The sequence below is a fragment of the Pezoporus wallicus genome, unplaced genomic scaffold (assembly GCF_028554395.1).
Source record: "Pezoporus wallicus isolate ANWC-B61680 ecotype Strahan unplaced genomic scaffold, APGP_CSIRO_Pwel_v1 contig_2870, whole genome shotgun sequence".
Taxonomy (NCBI): Eukaryota; Metazoa; Chordata; class Aves; order Psittaciformes; family Psittacidae; genus Pezoporus; species Pezoporus wallicus.
This window is the reverse complement of record NW_026636990.1, coordinates 220,077-238,645: the sequence shown is the minus strand read 5'-3', so window position 1 is coordinate 238,645 and position 18,569 is coordinate 220,077. Positions and strand designations below refer to the sequence as shown.

The 18,569-nt window shown below is 40.4% G+C and overlaps 1 protein-coding gene across 1 annotated transcript; it reads left to right on the top strand.

Moving 5' to 3' along the window:
• The first annotated feature begins 8,141 nt into the window (after positions 1 to 8,141).
• On the top strand, positions 8,142 to 16,780 carry ESM1 (endothelial cell specific molecule 1). Its single transcript, XM_057402634.1, has 3 exons — positions 8,142 to 8,761; positions 12,603 to 12,758; positions 14,828 to 16,780. Exons 1-3 carry the CDS (start codon positions 8,461 to 8,463, stop codon positions 14,926 to 14,928), a joined length of 558 nt encoding a protein of 185 aa, XP_057258617.1. The 5' UTR covers positions 8,142 to 8,460; the 3' UTR covers positions 14,929 to 16,780.
• The last annotated feature ends 1,789 nt before the right edge of the window (positions 16,781 to 18,569 follow it).

Genomic DNA, 18,569 nt, shown 5'->3' with positions numbered 1-18,569 from the left:
AAATAACAAAGCAATGCAACTCAACATATTTTATTTAATTCTCTCAAATATGCCTAATGATATAAATGCATATAAATAATCAAATTTCTGAGTTAAAACAAAAGGTTGCGTTCTGCGATAACATCTCTTATTTATAAGACCTCTTCTAGTAATATATTAAGAAAGTTAAAAATAATGAAATACAAGCTAAAATAGATTTGAAAGTGACTGGTTTTAGGCTTATAATTTGTCTGGTTTTAGACTTACAATTCTAAGCTTTTGGACAGTTTTGCCACTTAATGAAGCACAAATTTATCACAGGCAATATGCAGCTGTTACCTTTCATTGCTTTCTAATTGGAACTAGTTTGCAAACATTCCTTTTCTTTGAGTGAAAAACACACACAAAAATCTTTGAACTGGTTTTGGTTTCTTTACAAGAAACCAAAAGAAGATCATAACACATTGAAAGTACTATGTGAAATCCTGGCTCACTGAAATGAGTGGCAAAGCATTTATGTTTTTAGGGTCAGTGTTCACCCACAATATATTCACTCTAGGAAAATAAAAAAAAAGTATTCAAATATTTGAAAATACAGCCAAATGACTGACAGGGCAAAGGACAAAGATATAGGAAGCGTGTGTGTGCATGAAAATCCTATTGACACCCTGGTGACACAAATGGACCTGTGCCATTTGTGTCACCTCCAAGTGCATTGCTCTGGGACACCTTGACTGCTATCTTTTCTTCATGGAAGCTAAGATATTGATTTAAATCCTGTCCAAACCTGTCCACTGAAGTAGCTACTGATGGCATATAGCATGAAAATGCTTGAAGACAAAATGTCAAAAGACTTCTTGAAGAAGAGATGGGAAAAGGGGAAACATTATCCATACTGCTGACAAAACAAAGCTGTGTGCTGTGGTCAACATGCTGAAGGGAAGAGATGTTATCCAGAGGGACCGCATCAGGTTCAGTGCAAACCTCATGATGTTTAACAAGGCCAAGGTCAAGGTCCTGCACCTGGGTTGGGGGAACCCCAAGCACAAATACAGGTTGGACAAAGAATGGATTGATACCAACCCTGAGGAGAAGGACTTGAGGGTATTGATTATCAAGAAGCTCAACAGGACCTGGCAGTGTGCACTTAAATCCCAGAAAGCCAAATGTATCCTGGGCTTCATCAAAGGAAGTGTGACAAGCAGGTCGAAAGAGGTGATCCTGCCCCTCTACCCTGCTTTTGATACCCTACCTGCAGTCCTGCTTCCAACTCTGGGGCCCCCAACACAAAAGGGATGTGGATATTTTTGAGTAATTCCAGAGGAGGCCACAATTCAGAAGAGCCCTCTGAGCATGAGAGGGCTGGAGCACCTCTCTTCTGAGGGAAGCCCGAGAGTGTTGGACTTGTTCAGCCTGGAGAGGAGAAGGCTCTGGGGAGACCTTAGAGAGGCTTCCAGCACCTAAAAGGGGCCAACAGGAAATTTGGAGGGACTTTTTACAAGGGCCTGTAGTGACCAGACAAGGGGGAATGGCTTTAAGCTGAAAAGGGTGAGATTTAGATTAGATGTTAGGAAGAAATTCTTTCCTGTGAGGGTGGTGAGGCACTGGAACTTCTTGCTCAGGGAAGCTGTGGCTGCCCCATCCCTGGCAGTGTTCAAGGCCAGGTTGGATGGGGCTTGGAGCAACCTGGTCTAGAGGAAGGTGTCCCTGCCCATGGCAGGGGGTTGAAACTGGATGAGTTTTAAGGTCCTTTCCAACCCAAACTGTTCTGTGATTCCATGGTTGTATGAAGACTCTGCACCAGTTAGCCCAAGGTCTCAAATAGACATCAGTCTGGGTAGACAGGATGGACAGAATGTAAGGACTGTGAACACGAGAAAGCAATGAAGGTGGGCCGAAGGAATGCACTCTGATTTTTAGTGTGTGTTTTGTGTATAGCATAGACTTGTGAAGAGTCTGCATGTAAAGCTGCATATAAATCAGAGAAAAAGGACTTTTAAATAAAGAAATTAAAATGTCAGCAATGGAATAAAATAGTATAATGAGGGCTAAGGGTGAGCTGAAGAGATTGTGTGCAGAGAGAAGCCAGGATAAAACAGCCACTCATCCTAAGGAAAGTGTGTAACACTGCGGAAAATTCTTTAATAGTCCCGTTGGTGTCCTTACAGCTTTCAGCCTTTGGCTGGCTCTTCCCTGAAGTTTTATTACCTAGGAGATGCTGAAGTCCTCTTACGGCCTTTCTGGATCATCTAGTTATTCTGGAAACCCATCAAAGATGGGTAAAATAAGACCATTTGGAACACAGAGATATGGGAGAGACATTTCTTGTTAAAGAAAAATGATGATTGACTTAGATTTGATAATTTTGCTTATCTAAATGAATTAGTTCATAGAAAGGTTATTATCCTGGCAATATCACAAAGAATACATGGAAATATTAGCTTATGAGGGTACCTAGCCCTAACTCAAAAACCTCAACATTTCACAGGTATGACCACAGATTTTCTCATTAGCAACCCATGGAGTACAAAAGCTGAGCTTTTAATAGCTTTGTCATTCATTACAGGAAATAGCTACTTAGTCAAGTCTAAACTATATATAAAGCATAGCTAAAACTTTTGCAGAAGAGTTGTAAGACAATAGCATTGATTAATTACACTCGGGTTTTCAAAACCAGGTTTCAGTACAGAGTGTCTATAGAAGAGTCGCCTTTTTTCTTAAAGAACAAAGATCAAAATCAGCTTGAGTTGCAAGTAAGAGGATAGTCCCAAACAGTCCTTAAATACTTGATTCTAGAATGTATAAGTAGGATTTGAAAACCAAACAGTGCACTATGAAATGCTGCATAGGAAGGAACAAAATAATTTTCTCAAATGGGAATGTTGCTTAATTATCAGAGACTGATAGAGTACAATTACCATTCACATTGGGCAGGGAAAGGATAAAATTCACAATATTTGTAATTTTATTAACTGATGTGTTGGTATGTCCCCCAAAAACAATAAAATGCCTATTACAGTGTAATATATGTCATTCTAGTTCTGCAGAGAATTACCAATATCATAGATTGCATGGCAATAGAAAAATGAGTGTGTATTACTACACCAGTTTATTATGTCAAATAATGGGGGAAAAAAATATCTTTGACATTATCTCAGCATTAAAAATGCGTAGCGTATGGGCATGATATATGCACCTGGGGACCAAAGTAGAACATGCAAATAACCATTGTTCACATCTATTTTTATGGATAAAACCCCTGAATTTTTGAAGATCATTCCTGAAAAAGTCTTTTTTTTTTTTTTTCCCACAAGTTGTTGAAAATCAGTAACTGTGAAAAACAGTGAAGATGCTTTTCTATGTGGAAAGGCTTTATTTTTCTATTTTCCTAGGTGGATATACAGTTTAGTCAGGGTCATTTAGATTCCTAGGACCATGACATCTCAGCAAAGGAACAGCTACTGACAAAACTATTGCTAAGGTGGGGTTTTGTGGAGGCAGAGCTTTGGTTTGGGCTCTGAGTGATCAATCAAGTTTAGCACTGTATTTAGAGAAGTAAATTTTTTGAAGTAGAAAACAAGTAGTTTTCTTGTACATTTATCAAATTCCCTAATATAGGTACTAGAGGTCTTGGACACTGAAACTCCTTTCTTCCTTTGGAAAAGCTGGTGATTTGAAAGTAGTATTAAAAGACAGAATCACAATCAATTTTTTTTTTCATTTTTCCCCATGTATATCAACCACCTATTTTTTGTCTCTAACAAACCCAAACTTGTGTGCCTTGGAGAAAATTGAACCCTATTGCCATGTAGTAGAGCTTTTCCACCACTGCTGTGATATTTTTTGTCTCTTTAACATGTTCTCTGAGCACAGCAGAAATATTTGACTCAATTCATTAATTCATTGAGGGAAAGCCAGTGATTTCTGCCACAAAGATCATCGCAGCGGTTGTAAAGTCACTGGGAATAGCCACACTGTGTAGGCATCTTTCAGTCAGAGCCATGCCTTGACCATAACCTGACAAGGAACTGGACTGTCCCACATGGACTCAATAGCATAGACCTGAAAGGTGCCCAGCTCTGTTTGTATGGCCACAGGTATAAGGAAGGAAACAGAGTGGAAGCCATGAGTAGCAAGTCTGGCTTCCAGCTCCCAGGCTGGACATGCCACATATTTGTATGTGGAGTTATGGGCAAATATATTTTTAATATGCTCCAAATAAGCTGTGGTTGTAGCTCCTGAGGCTCTCTGCACATACCTCCACCATATCCAGTAATTTCTGTAGTAGCTCATGCAGTCTGAATAGGTAGCCAGTTTACTGAGTTTTCTGCATAGCACCTGGCCTGCCTGGAGAAAGCACATAAACACCTCTTTGCCTTCAGCAAGTAGGAAATGTCCCAGAGCATCTATTTTTACCAGAGTGAGGGTGAGCTGCCATGTTACAGTCGAAACAAAGAGTAATTAGCAATTCATTGAAAAGATACAAGAAAAGAAATCACACAAAGGGGAGTCCTTGCTGCTATCTCACTTTCCTGATCCTTATCTTTTACTTCCTATTTCTGGCTTTTCATTTTGGACTTTGCAGCTCAGCTTCCTTTCGGTGTTTCCCTTTGAATCTTTGCTTCTCGTGTAGCATTGTGCTTATGGCTTTTTGTAAAGGAAGCCTGGGAAAAGGTTGGAACGTTCAGGAATGTACGGCAACATATTTTTAGTTTAGGGACTGCCTTTTGGAAATAAGCAACAAGGGTCATATATTAATCCTTTTCCTATGTTAAAAGAGATATTAATGCTTCCTGCTTAACTGCCTTTATGTGTTCAAAAGACTGGATAAAAACAGTGGCTAGAATGCTTAAGTTCAGAAGAACTGAGGTGAATTACTCTGTTTTTGAGAGTAAAACAAACAAAGCCTTACAGTATTGGCCTAATAAATAGACTTGTTTACCAGCACAGTTTAATCATGTACCATGAGGTATGTCACTTCATGGGGACCTTGTGGGGTCAAACAAGTAGGGTCAAGCTTCTCAGAGGGCATAAATACAACCTCAAGACTCCCTCCCTTCCAAGCTGCTTTTGATTGAGAAATTGGTTATTTGCCAAAGAACTAGAAAAAATGTGCTCTGAAGTATTCAGCTGAAAACACACTTCACAGCTCAGTGATGCTAAAGCAGTGATTGCTCAGTTCCCTGTAGCATTGAACCTAAGGGCTGAAACCATTTCTGCTTCCATAAGAAATGCCAAACATTATATATGGTGAAGTAATTATGATGTAAACTGGCACCAAGACAATTTATACTGTAAATTTGGGAAAGAAAAATTAGCTCTGATATGATTCAGAAAATCTTCCACATTTAAAGTGTATTTATACCACAGGTTAAATAATGGTGCCAACTTTTCTGCTGTTGATAGCTGGGGAAGTTTTATTAATTCCCATTGCACCAATTTCAAGAGAGAACTTGGTTCAGGGCCTTACATTATCATGCTGTTCATTGCAAAGAAAAGCTTAATGGATTCAACAGGTAAACCAGCAAAGACACATTAAAATTAGAGGGAGTGACATTGGATTTATTTCACAACCTAATCGTTAGACAGTGTGAAAGATCTGCAATACCATTTTCTCCATGCCACTCATGTATAAGACAGACCTCTATTTCTTCATATTGTTTTCTTCCATTATATGTATTTTTTTTATCCATCATAATAATTTACTTTGGCTTCTAGCTCCAAGCACAGAATACAGTTTCCATCTTAGTCCAAATAATATTGGAGAGTTGCTAGGGGAGTGTGCTGATTTCTTTTACGATTTCTTTTCCTCACCACATCTGTCTGTAATTTTTTTATTTATCATCTCCCTAGGACATTTTTCCTGCTAGAAACCCAAACATGAAACGCAGCTGTTTCAGATCTTTTGCTGTTTTATATAAAGAGCATTTCCTAAATATATTTACTGAACATGATTTTACCAGCTGGTGGTTACTACCAGGCATAAACACTAAGTGCATGTATGGGTGGGTCTGCACACTCCCCTGTTATCTTCTCTGAGGGAGCAAACAGGTATGAGTTTAAAGGCAGGTGTGAACTAATTTCGGGAAGACTTAAGGGAGGGACTTAAGGGAGAGCCTTCCTGCTTGTTACTGCTGCCCTGTGAGGTCTCCTGCACTAAGCATGCAACCTGCTTCTTTGGGCTATTCCACACTTGTGAGCAGATTTGGGCAGGGAACTGAAATTGTTCCTGCCCTTAGCTGGGCTCCCTTGCCCTCTGACTGAATTTAGTCTTTCCCACTGAGGGGACTGTACAGTGGGATTATGTGGGCTTCTCAGGCCCACAGCGTGTCCTATTAGTATAAAGCAATGTCAGTTTTAGTTGATGCTAGCAGAAATGGGCAGTGGTTTACATTGCTTTGCTGAGCTGTGAACTGTGGGGTGATGTTGGGTTGCACTTTGTTTTTGAACAGGCTTTTGCCATGTTGTAGTTGTGATGGGGTCATAGGTAAGCACATCCATTTCTAATTTATCTGCTCTTTGTAACCTTGCACTTTTGTTCCTCCTTGTTTTTTACGTGCCATCTTCACTTCCATGTTTCAAGTTTTCCCATCCCAGAGGACAGTTGCATTGGATTTTGAAAATAAAATTATTTACTACTACTAATTGCTGTAATCTCACAGCTACCAATAGTACTTTGTTGGTTTACGTAAGACTTCAACGTAATGCTTTAATTTTTACACTTTAAATTCACTGATTAGTCCAAGATTACATGTGAACACAGGCATGAACTAGTGCATGTAAACATTTGCCAGCTGGCAACTGTGATTAGAAGAACTGTATTTTAAGTAATTATATACTGTATAAGATGGATGCCTGCAAATGTTTGCCCAAGTATAGTCTACCTTTGACATATGCTAAACATATTAGGTTTCCCCTCCCCTCCCCTCCTCTCTAGGTTCTTCTACCCATGTATACCAGAATTATATGAACGACCTACCCAAATGCAATATACTGTATGTTGGTTTTCTCATCTTCGCAAGAAAGGAGTTCAGCTTTTTGTTTTGGATCCATCAATTCACATTTGCATTCATGAATAAAAGGCTTTCCTGCTCTCCTCTATTTCCAGCATAGCCCTTCATTTTATTTGGCAGCCAACTCGGTGGCTGAGGTATGTACATTGCCCGAGTGGGCAATGTACTCAGCCCACTCGACACACAGGGTTCCTAAATAACAAGCTGGTCACAGCATACAAGTTTAGATTGATCTGATTCCCACCAACTTCAGTGGTAGCAACTTTTGGCATGCAGAGATTTATTTATGGCTAGCTTTAGTTCTTTTCCCCTTTCCTGTAGATCTTTCTTTAGAGCAGAAATTTCCATCTCTCCGGTGGTTCGTCTGTTACATTGAACTCTTTGGTTGTTTGCTGTTTCTTGTCAAGGCTCTAGCAGCATGAATAAATCTAAAAGGAGGATGGAGGAAATTGAGACTTATTTTCTGTTTATTTACACTAATGTCATTGAAGAGCAACATCAGGGCATCCCATAGAGTTTGATCAGATAGAAGTGGAGGAGAATGAGCTCCGCCGGATCTGTGTTGAGGCTGTGCAGACTGTACTGGTGATGGATGTGGATTTCCCCCTTTGGTTGTGAGGCTGGGGCAGCTCATTGATCATTCTCCTGAACTTCCTGCAGAAGACCCCACAAAATGCTGGTTTCTGTCTGACCTGTTTCAAGTTCTAGCAGTAACTGTTGAGTGAAATGTTTAATTCATCTCCTCCTAAATACTGATTAAAAAGTACCATTTCGATGCAGGCAGGAAAAACACTACTGAAGCATCTGAGCTTGGTTGTTAAATTACATAATCTCACTTTGTTCCTTAACGTAACTGTCCACATCCTCTCAGAGGGGATAGCAAAGATTTATTCTTTTAAAGATTATTCTTCCAGCAGGGAGATGATTCAGTGTGATTTTCTTCTGGCCAAGTGAGCTGTGCTAGTGAGGCAGAGCTGTCCTGTCAGCAGTGTGCCCCGTGTCAGAGAGATCCCTGTCCTGCAGGAAGGTAATGCACCCTACTCGGTTTCTTTTTTCTTCAGTTGTGTGTTGTGGGTTTTTTTTTCTTTTCTTTTGGCAGACGTCCTTGAGCATTTGAGACGGATGTGAGAGAGTTTTTAGTCCTCATGCAAAACAACCAACTAAACATAACAGATTACATCAGCTCAGGCTTTTCAATTCCTGGATGGCAGCAGAGTGCTAATCCAACCGTCATCCTGGATTTCATAAACTGAAACAAGGGAGGCTGGCAGGAGCAGCGCTGCCGGATTGAGGAAGCTGACGACGGTGCAGCATGTGGGCAACACACTGTATAAAGCTCATAAACTTGTAGGCTGATGTGTGCAGCTACCACCTTGGATTCTGTACTGCTGCTTCCCTCGGCACAAGGCACCAGCAGGCTTAGCATTAAAGCCTGCTCTTCGGAACTGAGAATTTACTCCTGCAAGACATGAAGGGCTTCCTGTTTCTCACACTCCTCCTGATGCCCGCGCACGCTGGAACTGCTTGGAGTGCGAAATATGCAGTAGATTGTCCTGAACCCTGTGACAGTAACGCATGCAAAAGTACCTTGCGCTGTAAGAGAACGGTGCTGGATGACTGTGGCTGTTGCAGAGTGTGTGCAGCTGCTCTGGGGGAGACTTGCTATCGTACGGTCTCGGGTATGGATGGTGTCAAGTGTGGTCCTGGGCTGAAGTGCCAGTTTTACACTGAGGAGGATGACTTTGGTGATGAATTTGGTATCTGCAAAGGTAACAATATTCACTTTGCATGCACCCACCTTAGCAATTTGACAGCAACCTACATGTAGAGCTTGCCTCCTGCTTGAAAGGTCTAAAATGGGATTTTTCCAGCTCAGCCCTTATCCAAGAAGAATGTGTAAAATACAGGTGTTAACATGTAGGAGGACAGGGTTATTAATGTTGAGAATATTGTTTAGATTTGGGGACATATGTGAGGAAATACGGATGGGGTGTGCTTGGAAATGAGATTTTTGACTGGGACTTGGGAGATGCAGGCACTAGTCCTGATCCTTCCACTGATTTGGTGGGTGGTTTCTATAAATTGCAAAGACTTTAATCCTGCAAGTCCAACCTTGTCACGAGGTCCCTGCTCCTGCTGCACTCTCCCTGGGGTGAGGTTCCCTCGGGCACTGTCTGCCGGGACCAGGTACTCTCTCTGGGGTCTGAGAGATGGAGATAACAGCACCCCCGAGCGCCTGGGGACATTGTTTTGTTTAATTCAGTCCTGCCTTTGAGGTGCTCAGCTACCCTAGGGATGCTGTCAGGGGAGGCAGAGACCTTCCTGCCTGAAAGATGGGAATAACAGAACAGGAGCTGACTGAGAGATGAGCAGCCAGCCACTGCTCTCAGCTTATTCCAGGTATGCTGCATGCTGATTTCTTTAGTCATAGACTAGAATAGCATTTTTCATTTAAGAGTGATCCATGCTCCATGCAAAAATGAGAGAAATAGGATGAAAGTTTTTTAAAATAAATCATTTTAAAAAAAGGTTTTGCAAAATGTAAATGCAGCGAGTTTTCCTGTGTTCATGTACCACTTCAGTAAGCAGATACAGATATGCCTTTGAATAACTTCCTAAAAAGTGAAGATGTCTTGGCAGTTAAATATCAGGAGTATTAATAGCCTCAGTTAAAGTAATGACTTAGGACCAGATGCTGCAAAAGTCATTTAGGCTGACTCACATATAGCACACACTTATTTACATTGGTATTTAAAAACAAATTTATGTGCATGTTTGAGAGTGAGACCCAAAATACTACTTTTATTTCTAAGGACTCAAAATCTATGCATATAAATGTCATATCTTTGGTACACACACCAGAAAAGTGTTTGACTGAGATAGTTGTCTGATCTTCAGTTTATTGAAAGTTACTGCAGTGAAAGGTATGCCTATAATTCTTCTAACATTTCTTTTGGATGATTATATAGTTTTCAATGTCCTCATAGGAATTTCTTTCCAATAGCCCACTTCAAATGGAAAAAAAAAAACACTGAGAGACATGAGATCTGAATCCCTGCAGCTGAATCTTGGAAGCTCTGTGGAAAATATTTTCTTTCTTATTCCTAGCAAGTCAGTGAAAAAGCCGTATCTTGACTTAGAGTTGTAAATTTGTATCTGAGGCTTCTATTCCCCATATATTTATTTGCACTATTATTGATGTAATTTCCAATTCTTTTTCATTTTTTCATGTCAGGTCTGAGATAGTACAATGTCTTCCTGTATGAATGTGAATTTTATCAGGCAAATTATGAGGCCAAGTATTATTTTTTTATATCCACTATGATACCATATCACTCACTCATTTTGATAACTTCCATGTTTGTACTAATTCACAGGGTCAGGATGGCTCTACTGTCTCCAGTTTCCTGCGACTCATTTACTTTGAAGTTGTGAAAAAATGATCTGAACTCTCTGTTCTTCAGTTTCTTATTTTTAAAATGTGTAAGGCATGGACAGAATAAGTTTCAGAGCAATTTCTTGAGCACTTTTAGTGTTACAAGACTGATAATATAATAATCATATTATTATCAATAGCAATGCCATAACTGGCCAAACCAGACTAAGAAATACTGGTGGTCTGCACTTTTATTACTAAATACCCTCTAAACCTGCAGTATAACTGTCACAGTAAAGACCCTGCTCTTGCACCCCCTTAGATCACTAGGAGCTGCTTCTGCTGAACAAAACCTTCTAACAACAAAATTGACTCAGATCTCGGTTTTATCAAATCTGAAGAGCAGCATCAATGACAGATTATTCCACATGGAGCCAACTGCTTTGTCTCAGACTTGTTTCCATGTTGCTGTGCACAGCATTGCATCCCACCACTCTGAGCTGAGCAGCTGAGCACCTGCAGCAGGCAGATTGATGCTCCATGTGGTGTGTGCTCTCAGTTTGTCCCTCGGGGAGAATTGTGCACACACAACCTGTTTCACTTCGGCAAGGCTTTGTTTTTTTTTTCTTATGTGGACAAACAGCAGATCAAAGAGTGTCCTTGCTCAGAAAGGGGAGTCTGGGGAAGCTCATTGAAGTGATCCAGGCTGGAGGAATTCACCGTGCAGTTGCTACAAGGGAATTAGTCAATTTCCCAGCGTCTTCATTTATAAAAGCATAACCTCTGGACATGCAGAGAATTCTAAAATACTGATTTCATTTTTGGGCATTAGCCTGATTTTCAGATAGCTGCATGGCAAAACTAAATATTTGCGCTGATTCAAAAGGAGACTGGGCAAGCTCAGAAGGATAACCCTGTTGTGGGGTTATATGCTCAGAAACCATGTCTGGCTGAGGAGGTCCCAGAGCTGAAGATGGGGAAGAATATGATAAAGGAGGTATAATTTCTGCTTATCACGGTCATCTTCTCTCAAGTGTTTTGTGGGAACCTAGTCCAGCCCTGAATGGTCGTGCATCTGCCCTTAGGAGTTGAATTTGAAACTCTCCAGGACTTGCCATTTAAGGTGACCATGTACCCAGGTTGGCAAGAACAGCCTGGGCATAAGGACCTTTCTCCTGGGACATCTCAAAATTCTCTTGTGATGATCTCTTGTGTGGTGGTTTGGAAAGAGTTCATTGGAGCTGGATTTTCCTTGTCTCCGTCTCTTCAGCTATGGTCCTGGGAAGATACCCTGTTCAACAGCAAGGTAGAGGAAGTCAAGGGCTGTGACCCCAGTTTTAAACCCTCCGGGAAGTTATGTGGTCCAGCAGAATATGTGTCAGCTATGGGATAGGGCAAATCCTCTGCACCTGACTTAATTTTTCAAAAAGCATTTTGTCCCATCCTGACAGCTGCCCTTTGGTGCTCCACTGTGAGCATGCTCAGGGACAGGAGATCTGAATTGGGGCAGATGACCAGGTGACCAGATGCAGGTATAACCAGCAGCTGCCATAGTGCCTGTGATCCCTTTACTGCATACTCACTTTTCAAGCTGGAGATGTAGGTGAGCTCTTTGCTGTCTGCCGTGGGAAGTCAGACTTTTGCTGTATGAGAAGACATCGGATAGGAGAAGGTTCTTCTCCAGGAGCGTCTCCAGGAGGAAGGTGCATTTGCTGGATAGCTCCTCAGGGTTGGGCAGCAGTCTCCCCTGAGCAGATAAGCAGTGGCCCCAGCCACAGGCTGCCCATGCCAGCAATAAATTGCTGCTCTAAATCATGACAGTCAAATGAGTCACACAGTATCATTCCCAAACAGTGAATTCAGAAACTTTCTGAAGTTTTCTTTTCTAAATCCAATGTTAATCCTTTAATCAAATCCTTTATGACTATATACTTACATACTCATATTGCCTTTAATTTACATTTCAATATTACAAGTGTTTCACAGAAGGATTACTAATAACACATTGTAAGTAAGTTATAGGAAGAGAAATTGTGTATATAATGTGTGTCAAGGTTTGTTAAAACTTGCAAATACTTGTAATAAGCAGATGGCTTGCTGAAATCCTGCAATTAATGTTTAGCTGATCTCCACTCAAAGGTTTTCCACTTTTAAGGATATAAGCAGACAAGCTACTAAGACAGCAGCTAACTTGGATCACTGAGGACTGCTTTGCTATATTACTTTTTTTCCAGAGTGTCCCTACGGTACCTATGGCATGGAATGCAGGAAAACCTGCAACTGTCCCTCTGGCATCTGTGACAGAGTAACTGGGAAGTGTCTGAAGTTTCCGTTTTTTCAACTGTCTGCTTCCAAGCCTCCAAATCGACGAAAAATCGTTTCACACACAGGTAGGACTTTGTTGGGCAGTTAGTTTTAGCAGAAATCACCTTGTACATGATTTACTGCCATGCTGTGTACGCTGCGTGTGAGTCGTGTACTTTGCTGGAGCTGTGCAAACAGCTTAACAGCACAAGGTACATTTATGTTTCTTATTGGCAGCTCCCCTAACATAAGGCAAGAGTTAGGTAAGCTGTGACACATGGTAAAAACATTCTGAAATCCCAACAGGAGTGAAATACTTCACAGCTGTTGCATGCGCTAGGAGCACGGCATCTTGTGTGCAATGGGAGGCTATGCCAGGGTTTGCATTAGTCACTTGAGATGTGGCGCATGTACCTGCTATGTGCAGAATAGGATTTCACTAAGTTTTATTACTGTTAGCTAATATATGGTAAAAATAACATCCCAGAGCTTTATACATTTCCAGATGTCAGTAGGCTGTTTCATGAAATGTTTTATTGTAGTAATTTATCACATTATTTCTAGAATAAATTCTTACCTGTAAGATTATGTCTGAAGCCTAAAACCAGAACTTTCCAGAATTAAAACTGCAGAGTTTTTGAAGCAGAAAAGACTTCTTTAAAGCTGGGATTAAAATTTCTTCCCGTTTTATTCTCCACATGGTTCTACAGAGGTATATTTAACTGAACAATGCTCACTCTAAATTTAAACTATCAATCAATGTAAATATGAATATGTTAAATAAATATCAAAGATTTAATCATAGACCTACTGGGAGCTTTACTAGGATTTCACCCCAAAGTATTCAAATATTATTTCTTCTTCAACTGCAGTTTGTATGCCTTATTTTAATTTTCTCCTGTTAGAGTAAGCTATCTAGAGTTTGCTGCCTTAATACAGGGTTTATCTTTCCCCCTGCTCTCCATTTAGTTGGACAGAAGCAAATTTCTACAGCTTATGACCATGCCATATTTAAAATGATCTTGATTTCAACTTCATGAGATGCATCAGTTATGAACTTTTTGTATATTCTGTATGATTGTGCTCTTTTGCCTTTTCCAGCTTTTGTTACTAAGGGTAATGAAATCACAAGAAAAAATACTTCTGTCTTGCTTTTTATTTCTTGTATCCAGCCTATATTCCAAATCTTTCTAAGTAGCTTGTTTTCATCAGTTCCTCTTTCCCTGTCCTCCTCTTGCCTTTGCTCACAAACCTTCTGCTGCCTCAATGTTTAGCAACTTGTCTGCTCCCAGCCAGAGTGAGATACTGACCCCATTTTTTTACCAGTGTAAAGGTTTCACACTGATTTCTGTCCCCAGAGGTCCATCACTGGAGGTAGACCAGGGACCCGTGCGTAGTACTGCATGGGATGGTCACACACAGTTTCATTTAATAGTGGTTAGAGGTAGCTACAGCACTTAGGACAGATCCTCAGTGAATTAAACCAGCTGTGAATACCTCTGAATTTTAAACATACAAGTTTCTGGCCTCTATGTTTTATAAAGACATTATAACTACATATACCCTACTAAATTTAACATAGCCGGAGCATGTTCCTGTATGTCGCAATTTGACCACAGTCATGGTTGAACAGTAGGGCAGTGGCTGGCATGCTTTGTCCCAGTCTACTCAGCTCTGCAAAACAACCTCAGCCACAGCTCAGGAATCAGTGTCAGCCAGGGATCATTTCCAGTGGGCAAACTGGATATCTTTTACCCTTTTTTGGAGAGTGAGAGAGTTTAGTGTCATGCACTAGGCTATTCCATGCCAGCTGGCCTCAGTCAGGGAATAGCTCCAGGCATGCTCAATTTACTACTGTAGCTATTGAGGATGCAACGCTTGGTCCCTTGTCATACTGGAGTGTTGTAGTGAGACTGGAAACAGAACTCAAATCACCCACCTTATGCTTAAACTACAGGAAAGCACATCTGGCTTATGCCATAATTTGCCAGAAATTTTGCAGCTGGATTATTGGAGAGCATTCAGGGAGATTCCTGCAAGATTTGTCAACTATTTTTTGTCTGAAGTGTTCCCAAAAAACAGAGATATTGCTCTAGGACAATACTTTAATTCTCTCATTTTCATGAAATCCACCTTTATGTTTGTATGTTTTCAGACAATGACATGGCATCAGGGGATGGCAATTCTGTAAAAGAGGAATTCGTTAAGGAGAAAACTATTCGCTCTCCGGTAATGAAATGGCTAAATCCTCGCTGATATTTACTCACACTCATAAGACTTTCAAGTGAATGCATTTCTCACAGATTATTGAATATGCAACAACACACTTTAAGAACAAAGTAGATGTATAGCATATGAAAATGTAACCTCTGAAGGCAAATTGTTATTCTGTTTCCATGAGAAAAATGTTTACTTAAAAATAGACTGTACAGTGTATATGATTTTTAATATCTGTTTCGATAAGTATTTGAACAGAAATGTATTGTGGATTCCTGAATGTACAGTAATATTTAAAAAAAGCAACACAATTCAACCCTCCTCATCTAAATAATGCCAGAGGCTAACTTTTGCAGCCTGAGGCAGGGAGAGCTCTCATTGAATTCAGTGGACAGTTTGAGTGAGTGAAACTATTGGTGTGGAGCCAGTGTGAAAGAAACTCACATAAACAAATCCCAGGATAGCAAACAATGCCCCTGAATCACAAGAATAATAATAGCATAAGAGCACAACAGTGTGAATTAAATAAACCAGTGTTAGTCATTAGTCGTTTTCTGGTTTTTGGAAGTTTGGTGACAATTCCTCAGAGATAAATACATCTTTCTTCAGTAAGAAAACACCCAGCATTTAAGTTTGTACATTGTGAATAATTTAACCAAGACACTGCAGCCATATATTGTATTTAGGTGGATTTCTAAAGTTAAATTCTGTACAGAGAAGCAGCAGCTTGGTAAATTCTACAATTTGTAGATGGGGATCTGAAAAGAAACAAGCTGTTTAGCATTATTTAAATATATATGTTTCTGTAAAGTAGCTACTATGGTGTGTTAAGGTGATGTCTGCATTTCATGGGGAACAATGGGTCCAATGCCAGAGCCCAGCAAATGAACCTTTATAATTTCCATCTTCATTGCTGGCTGCAGCCCATCTGCCACTCACAGGGAGTTCATCTGGTTCAGTGCAGGGAAGGCTTGGACCTTCACAAAGTGGTAGTAGCGCCACCACAGCCTATAGTACTTAGTTTCTTACTTGCATGAGCAAGCAGTCCCATTTCAGCCAGGAGAATAATTCATATATATTAAGAGTGTTGCAGGAACTGACAGTCCCTCATTCAGTCCAGACTGGGCAATATATTTGTTCCACAAAATAATCCACACTGAGACGGGTTTGCTAGTATGTCTGGGAACAACAGATAATGGAAATTGACGTAGCTGTGTTAGCGTGGAGCTGGATTGCCTGAGTTCAGGAATGCAGAGCACTCATTGGAAATGTGTTTTGAATTGAGTATTCCTTTGAAATCAATGTGAGCTTTGACAGTGAATTCAGTGAAAGAAGGAGTATGCAGTACCTCAGTCAAAGTTTGGTGCAGGATCTGAAAACATGCTTTTAAATCTATGAACAAAAGAAACTCCAATGCCTTTAGAGAGTCCAAATCCTGATTCAAAGCCAGCATTAGCGGATGCAGGCTTCTCTCACATGGGAAAGCAGTGCTGAAAAGTGCTCTAGAACAAGAGAATGGTGACAGTAGTAGACACCCAAATGTCAGCATATCAGTGAAGGCTCTCTTACGGTGATAACTGGACACACATAAACAAAAACGTTAAACTAGCATATACCAGATTTAAATGTGGACTGAATGGTTAGGTCTGAGAGGGAGCAATATTATCTTGGGCTATTTACAAGCAAGCATATTGATTCTGACCTACTGTTATCAAAAGCAATTTTTCTTGGTTTCAGTGAGAGCAGGATCAAACCCATGGTCCTTCAGCAGACTGAAGAGAATTATTTAAAGAATGTAGTAAATATTTGCATACATTATTATTATTTTGCAACAGTGTCATAAATGACATTACAAGTTCTTGAATGTATATGTAATAAGCTGGTTGATTAAAAAAAATTGTATGATTATCATTGTTCAATAAAAAAAAACAAACCCTGAAAGCATTGCTGTCTATTTTTCCTATCCATTAATGACAGAGTAAGACTGCTGGTGATGGCACAGCCATGGTGCATGCAGAGTAGGCACTCTTCCACAGAAACCTTTTCTCAATGGCTGCATCCGTTTCAGGGAATTTGCTGGGCACCGTTCTCCATTGCCGAAGCTGAGTAGTGGCCCATGTTAAGAATAGTTTGTGTCCATACCAAACATGACCTCCAAAACAAGGTGGCTGGATCCAGGCTGCCTACTGGGGACAAACCCCTTCCTGGTCAACCCAAATACAGGAAGAGTTTGGGAGTCTTGCTGGGCCAGCCACCACCATGCCAGGGACCATTTAGCCCTGGGGCAGTGACTGGTGCTCCTTGGCACTGCTTGATTTATCATATAACCTGTGGATCCACACCTGACAAGACAGGAGAAAGTAGAAGGAGGAGAGGGAAGCCAGTAAAATTGTTTTCGATGGAGGTTCCAGGATGAACTCATAATCAAATTTTATCCTTTGAAATGTCCACCTGTTGCTGCTAGTGGCAATGGGACTACACTGGTAGAAGAAATAACGCAAATGATCATGGAATCATAGAATAGGTTGGAAAAGACCTTTAAGATGGTCCATCATGCAAAGTGCTCCTATCATCTAGTTTCCAGATTTGTTTTGGGGAGGTTATATATTATTTCCAGTATAAATGTGTTTGGCAAACAGGCCTTTTTTCTAGTAGGTAGACTTTTCTCAACTACTAAACAGTAAACTAGTAATACACGAACTGCCTCTTATTTTATATTTAATATGAAGTGACAATAATAACAGATATGTGGTAATGCAATATTATAGCTTCTATTATAGCCTGTATTATAGGATGTTGCAGTCCCCATTACATTTCAGACAATATACCATCATATATTTCAGAGTGACGTCTGAAGTACACAGAAAAGTCTGAAACACATGTATTCCATTATTAAAATAACAATATGTAATAAATATATTTCTAGTGTAGACCAACTTTTAATGAAAAAAACCTTTATCAGCTTCAACCACAAAACATGTTTAACATACTTTAACCTACAATTTCATTACATAAATGCATTCAAACAAGCATTGTGAGATGTATCGTGGCCTAATCACCAGTCTGTGATTAACAATATAAATTTGCCACTCTGATCTGCTAGGATACATGTATTAGACCAAAACCACCACGGTATGTATTTTAAATTAAAATATATTTATTATCACCTCTGTACATGCTTGCTATCTGTTTAAATGGACTGTCAGGTCATAGCAGTGCTTTGAAAGTATTTCCTGACACCTGCGAAGTTGGTAAATATTTCCTGGTTTTGTTGTGTCTGCTGAAAATAGGAGTTTTACAAGTAGGACTGATAACTTGACAGGCACCACAATGTCCAGTTTGGCATGTCTTAGTGTGGTTTCCACTGGGGTTTGTGACAGTCCAAGGAAACTTGAGATGACAAACTGAAGCGCTCTGGCTTTCTTGCCCTCCTGAAATAGGCACCAGCGCTATTCAAGTGTAGTCAATTGTCCATCTGTCTTCTGGGTGGATACAGGCCATGTACAATGCAGCTGCATGGCTCATGTTTGCAGAATGGGCGAGTATAGCATGTAAATAGGTGTTAATACAGCGAGACCCTAACTCATCTCCTGGCGCAGCAGCTGCCACTGATCCCTGTGCCTGTGCTGGGTTCCTCGGCTACTGCTGGGGTGGCTGCTGCACCCATGCCTGGAGAGCCC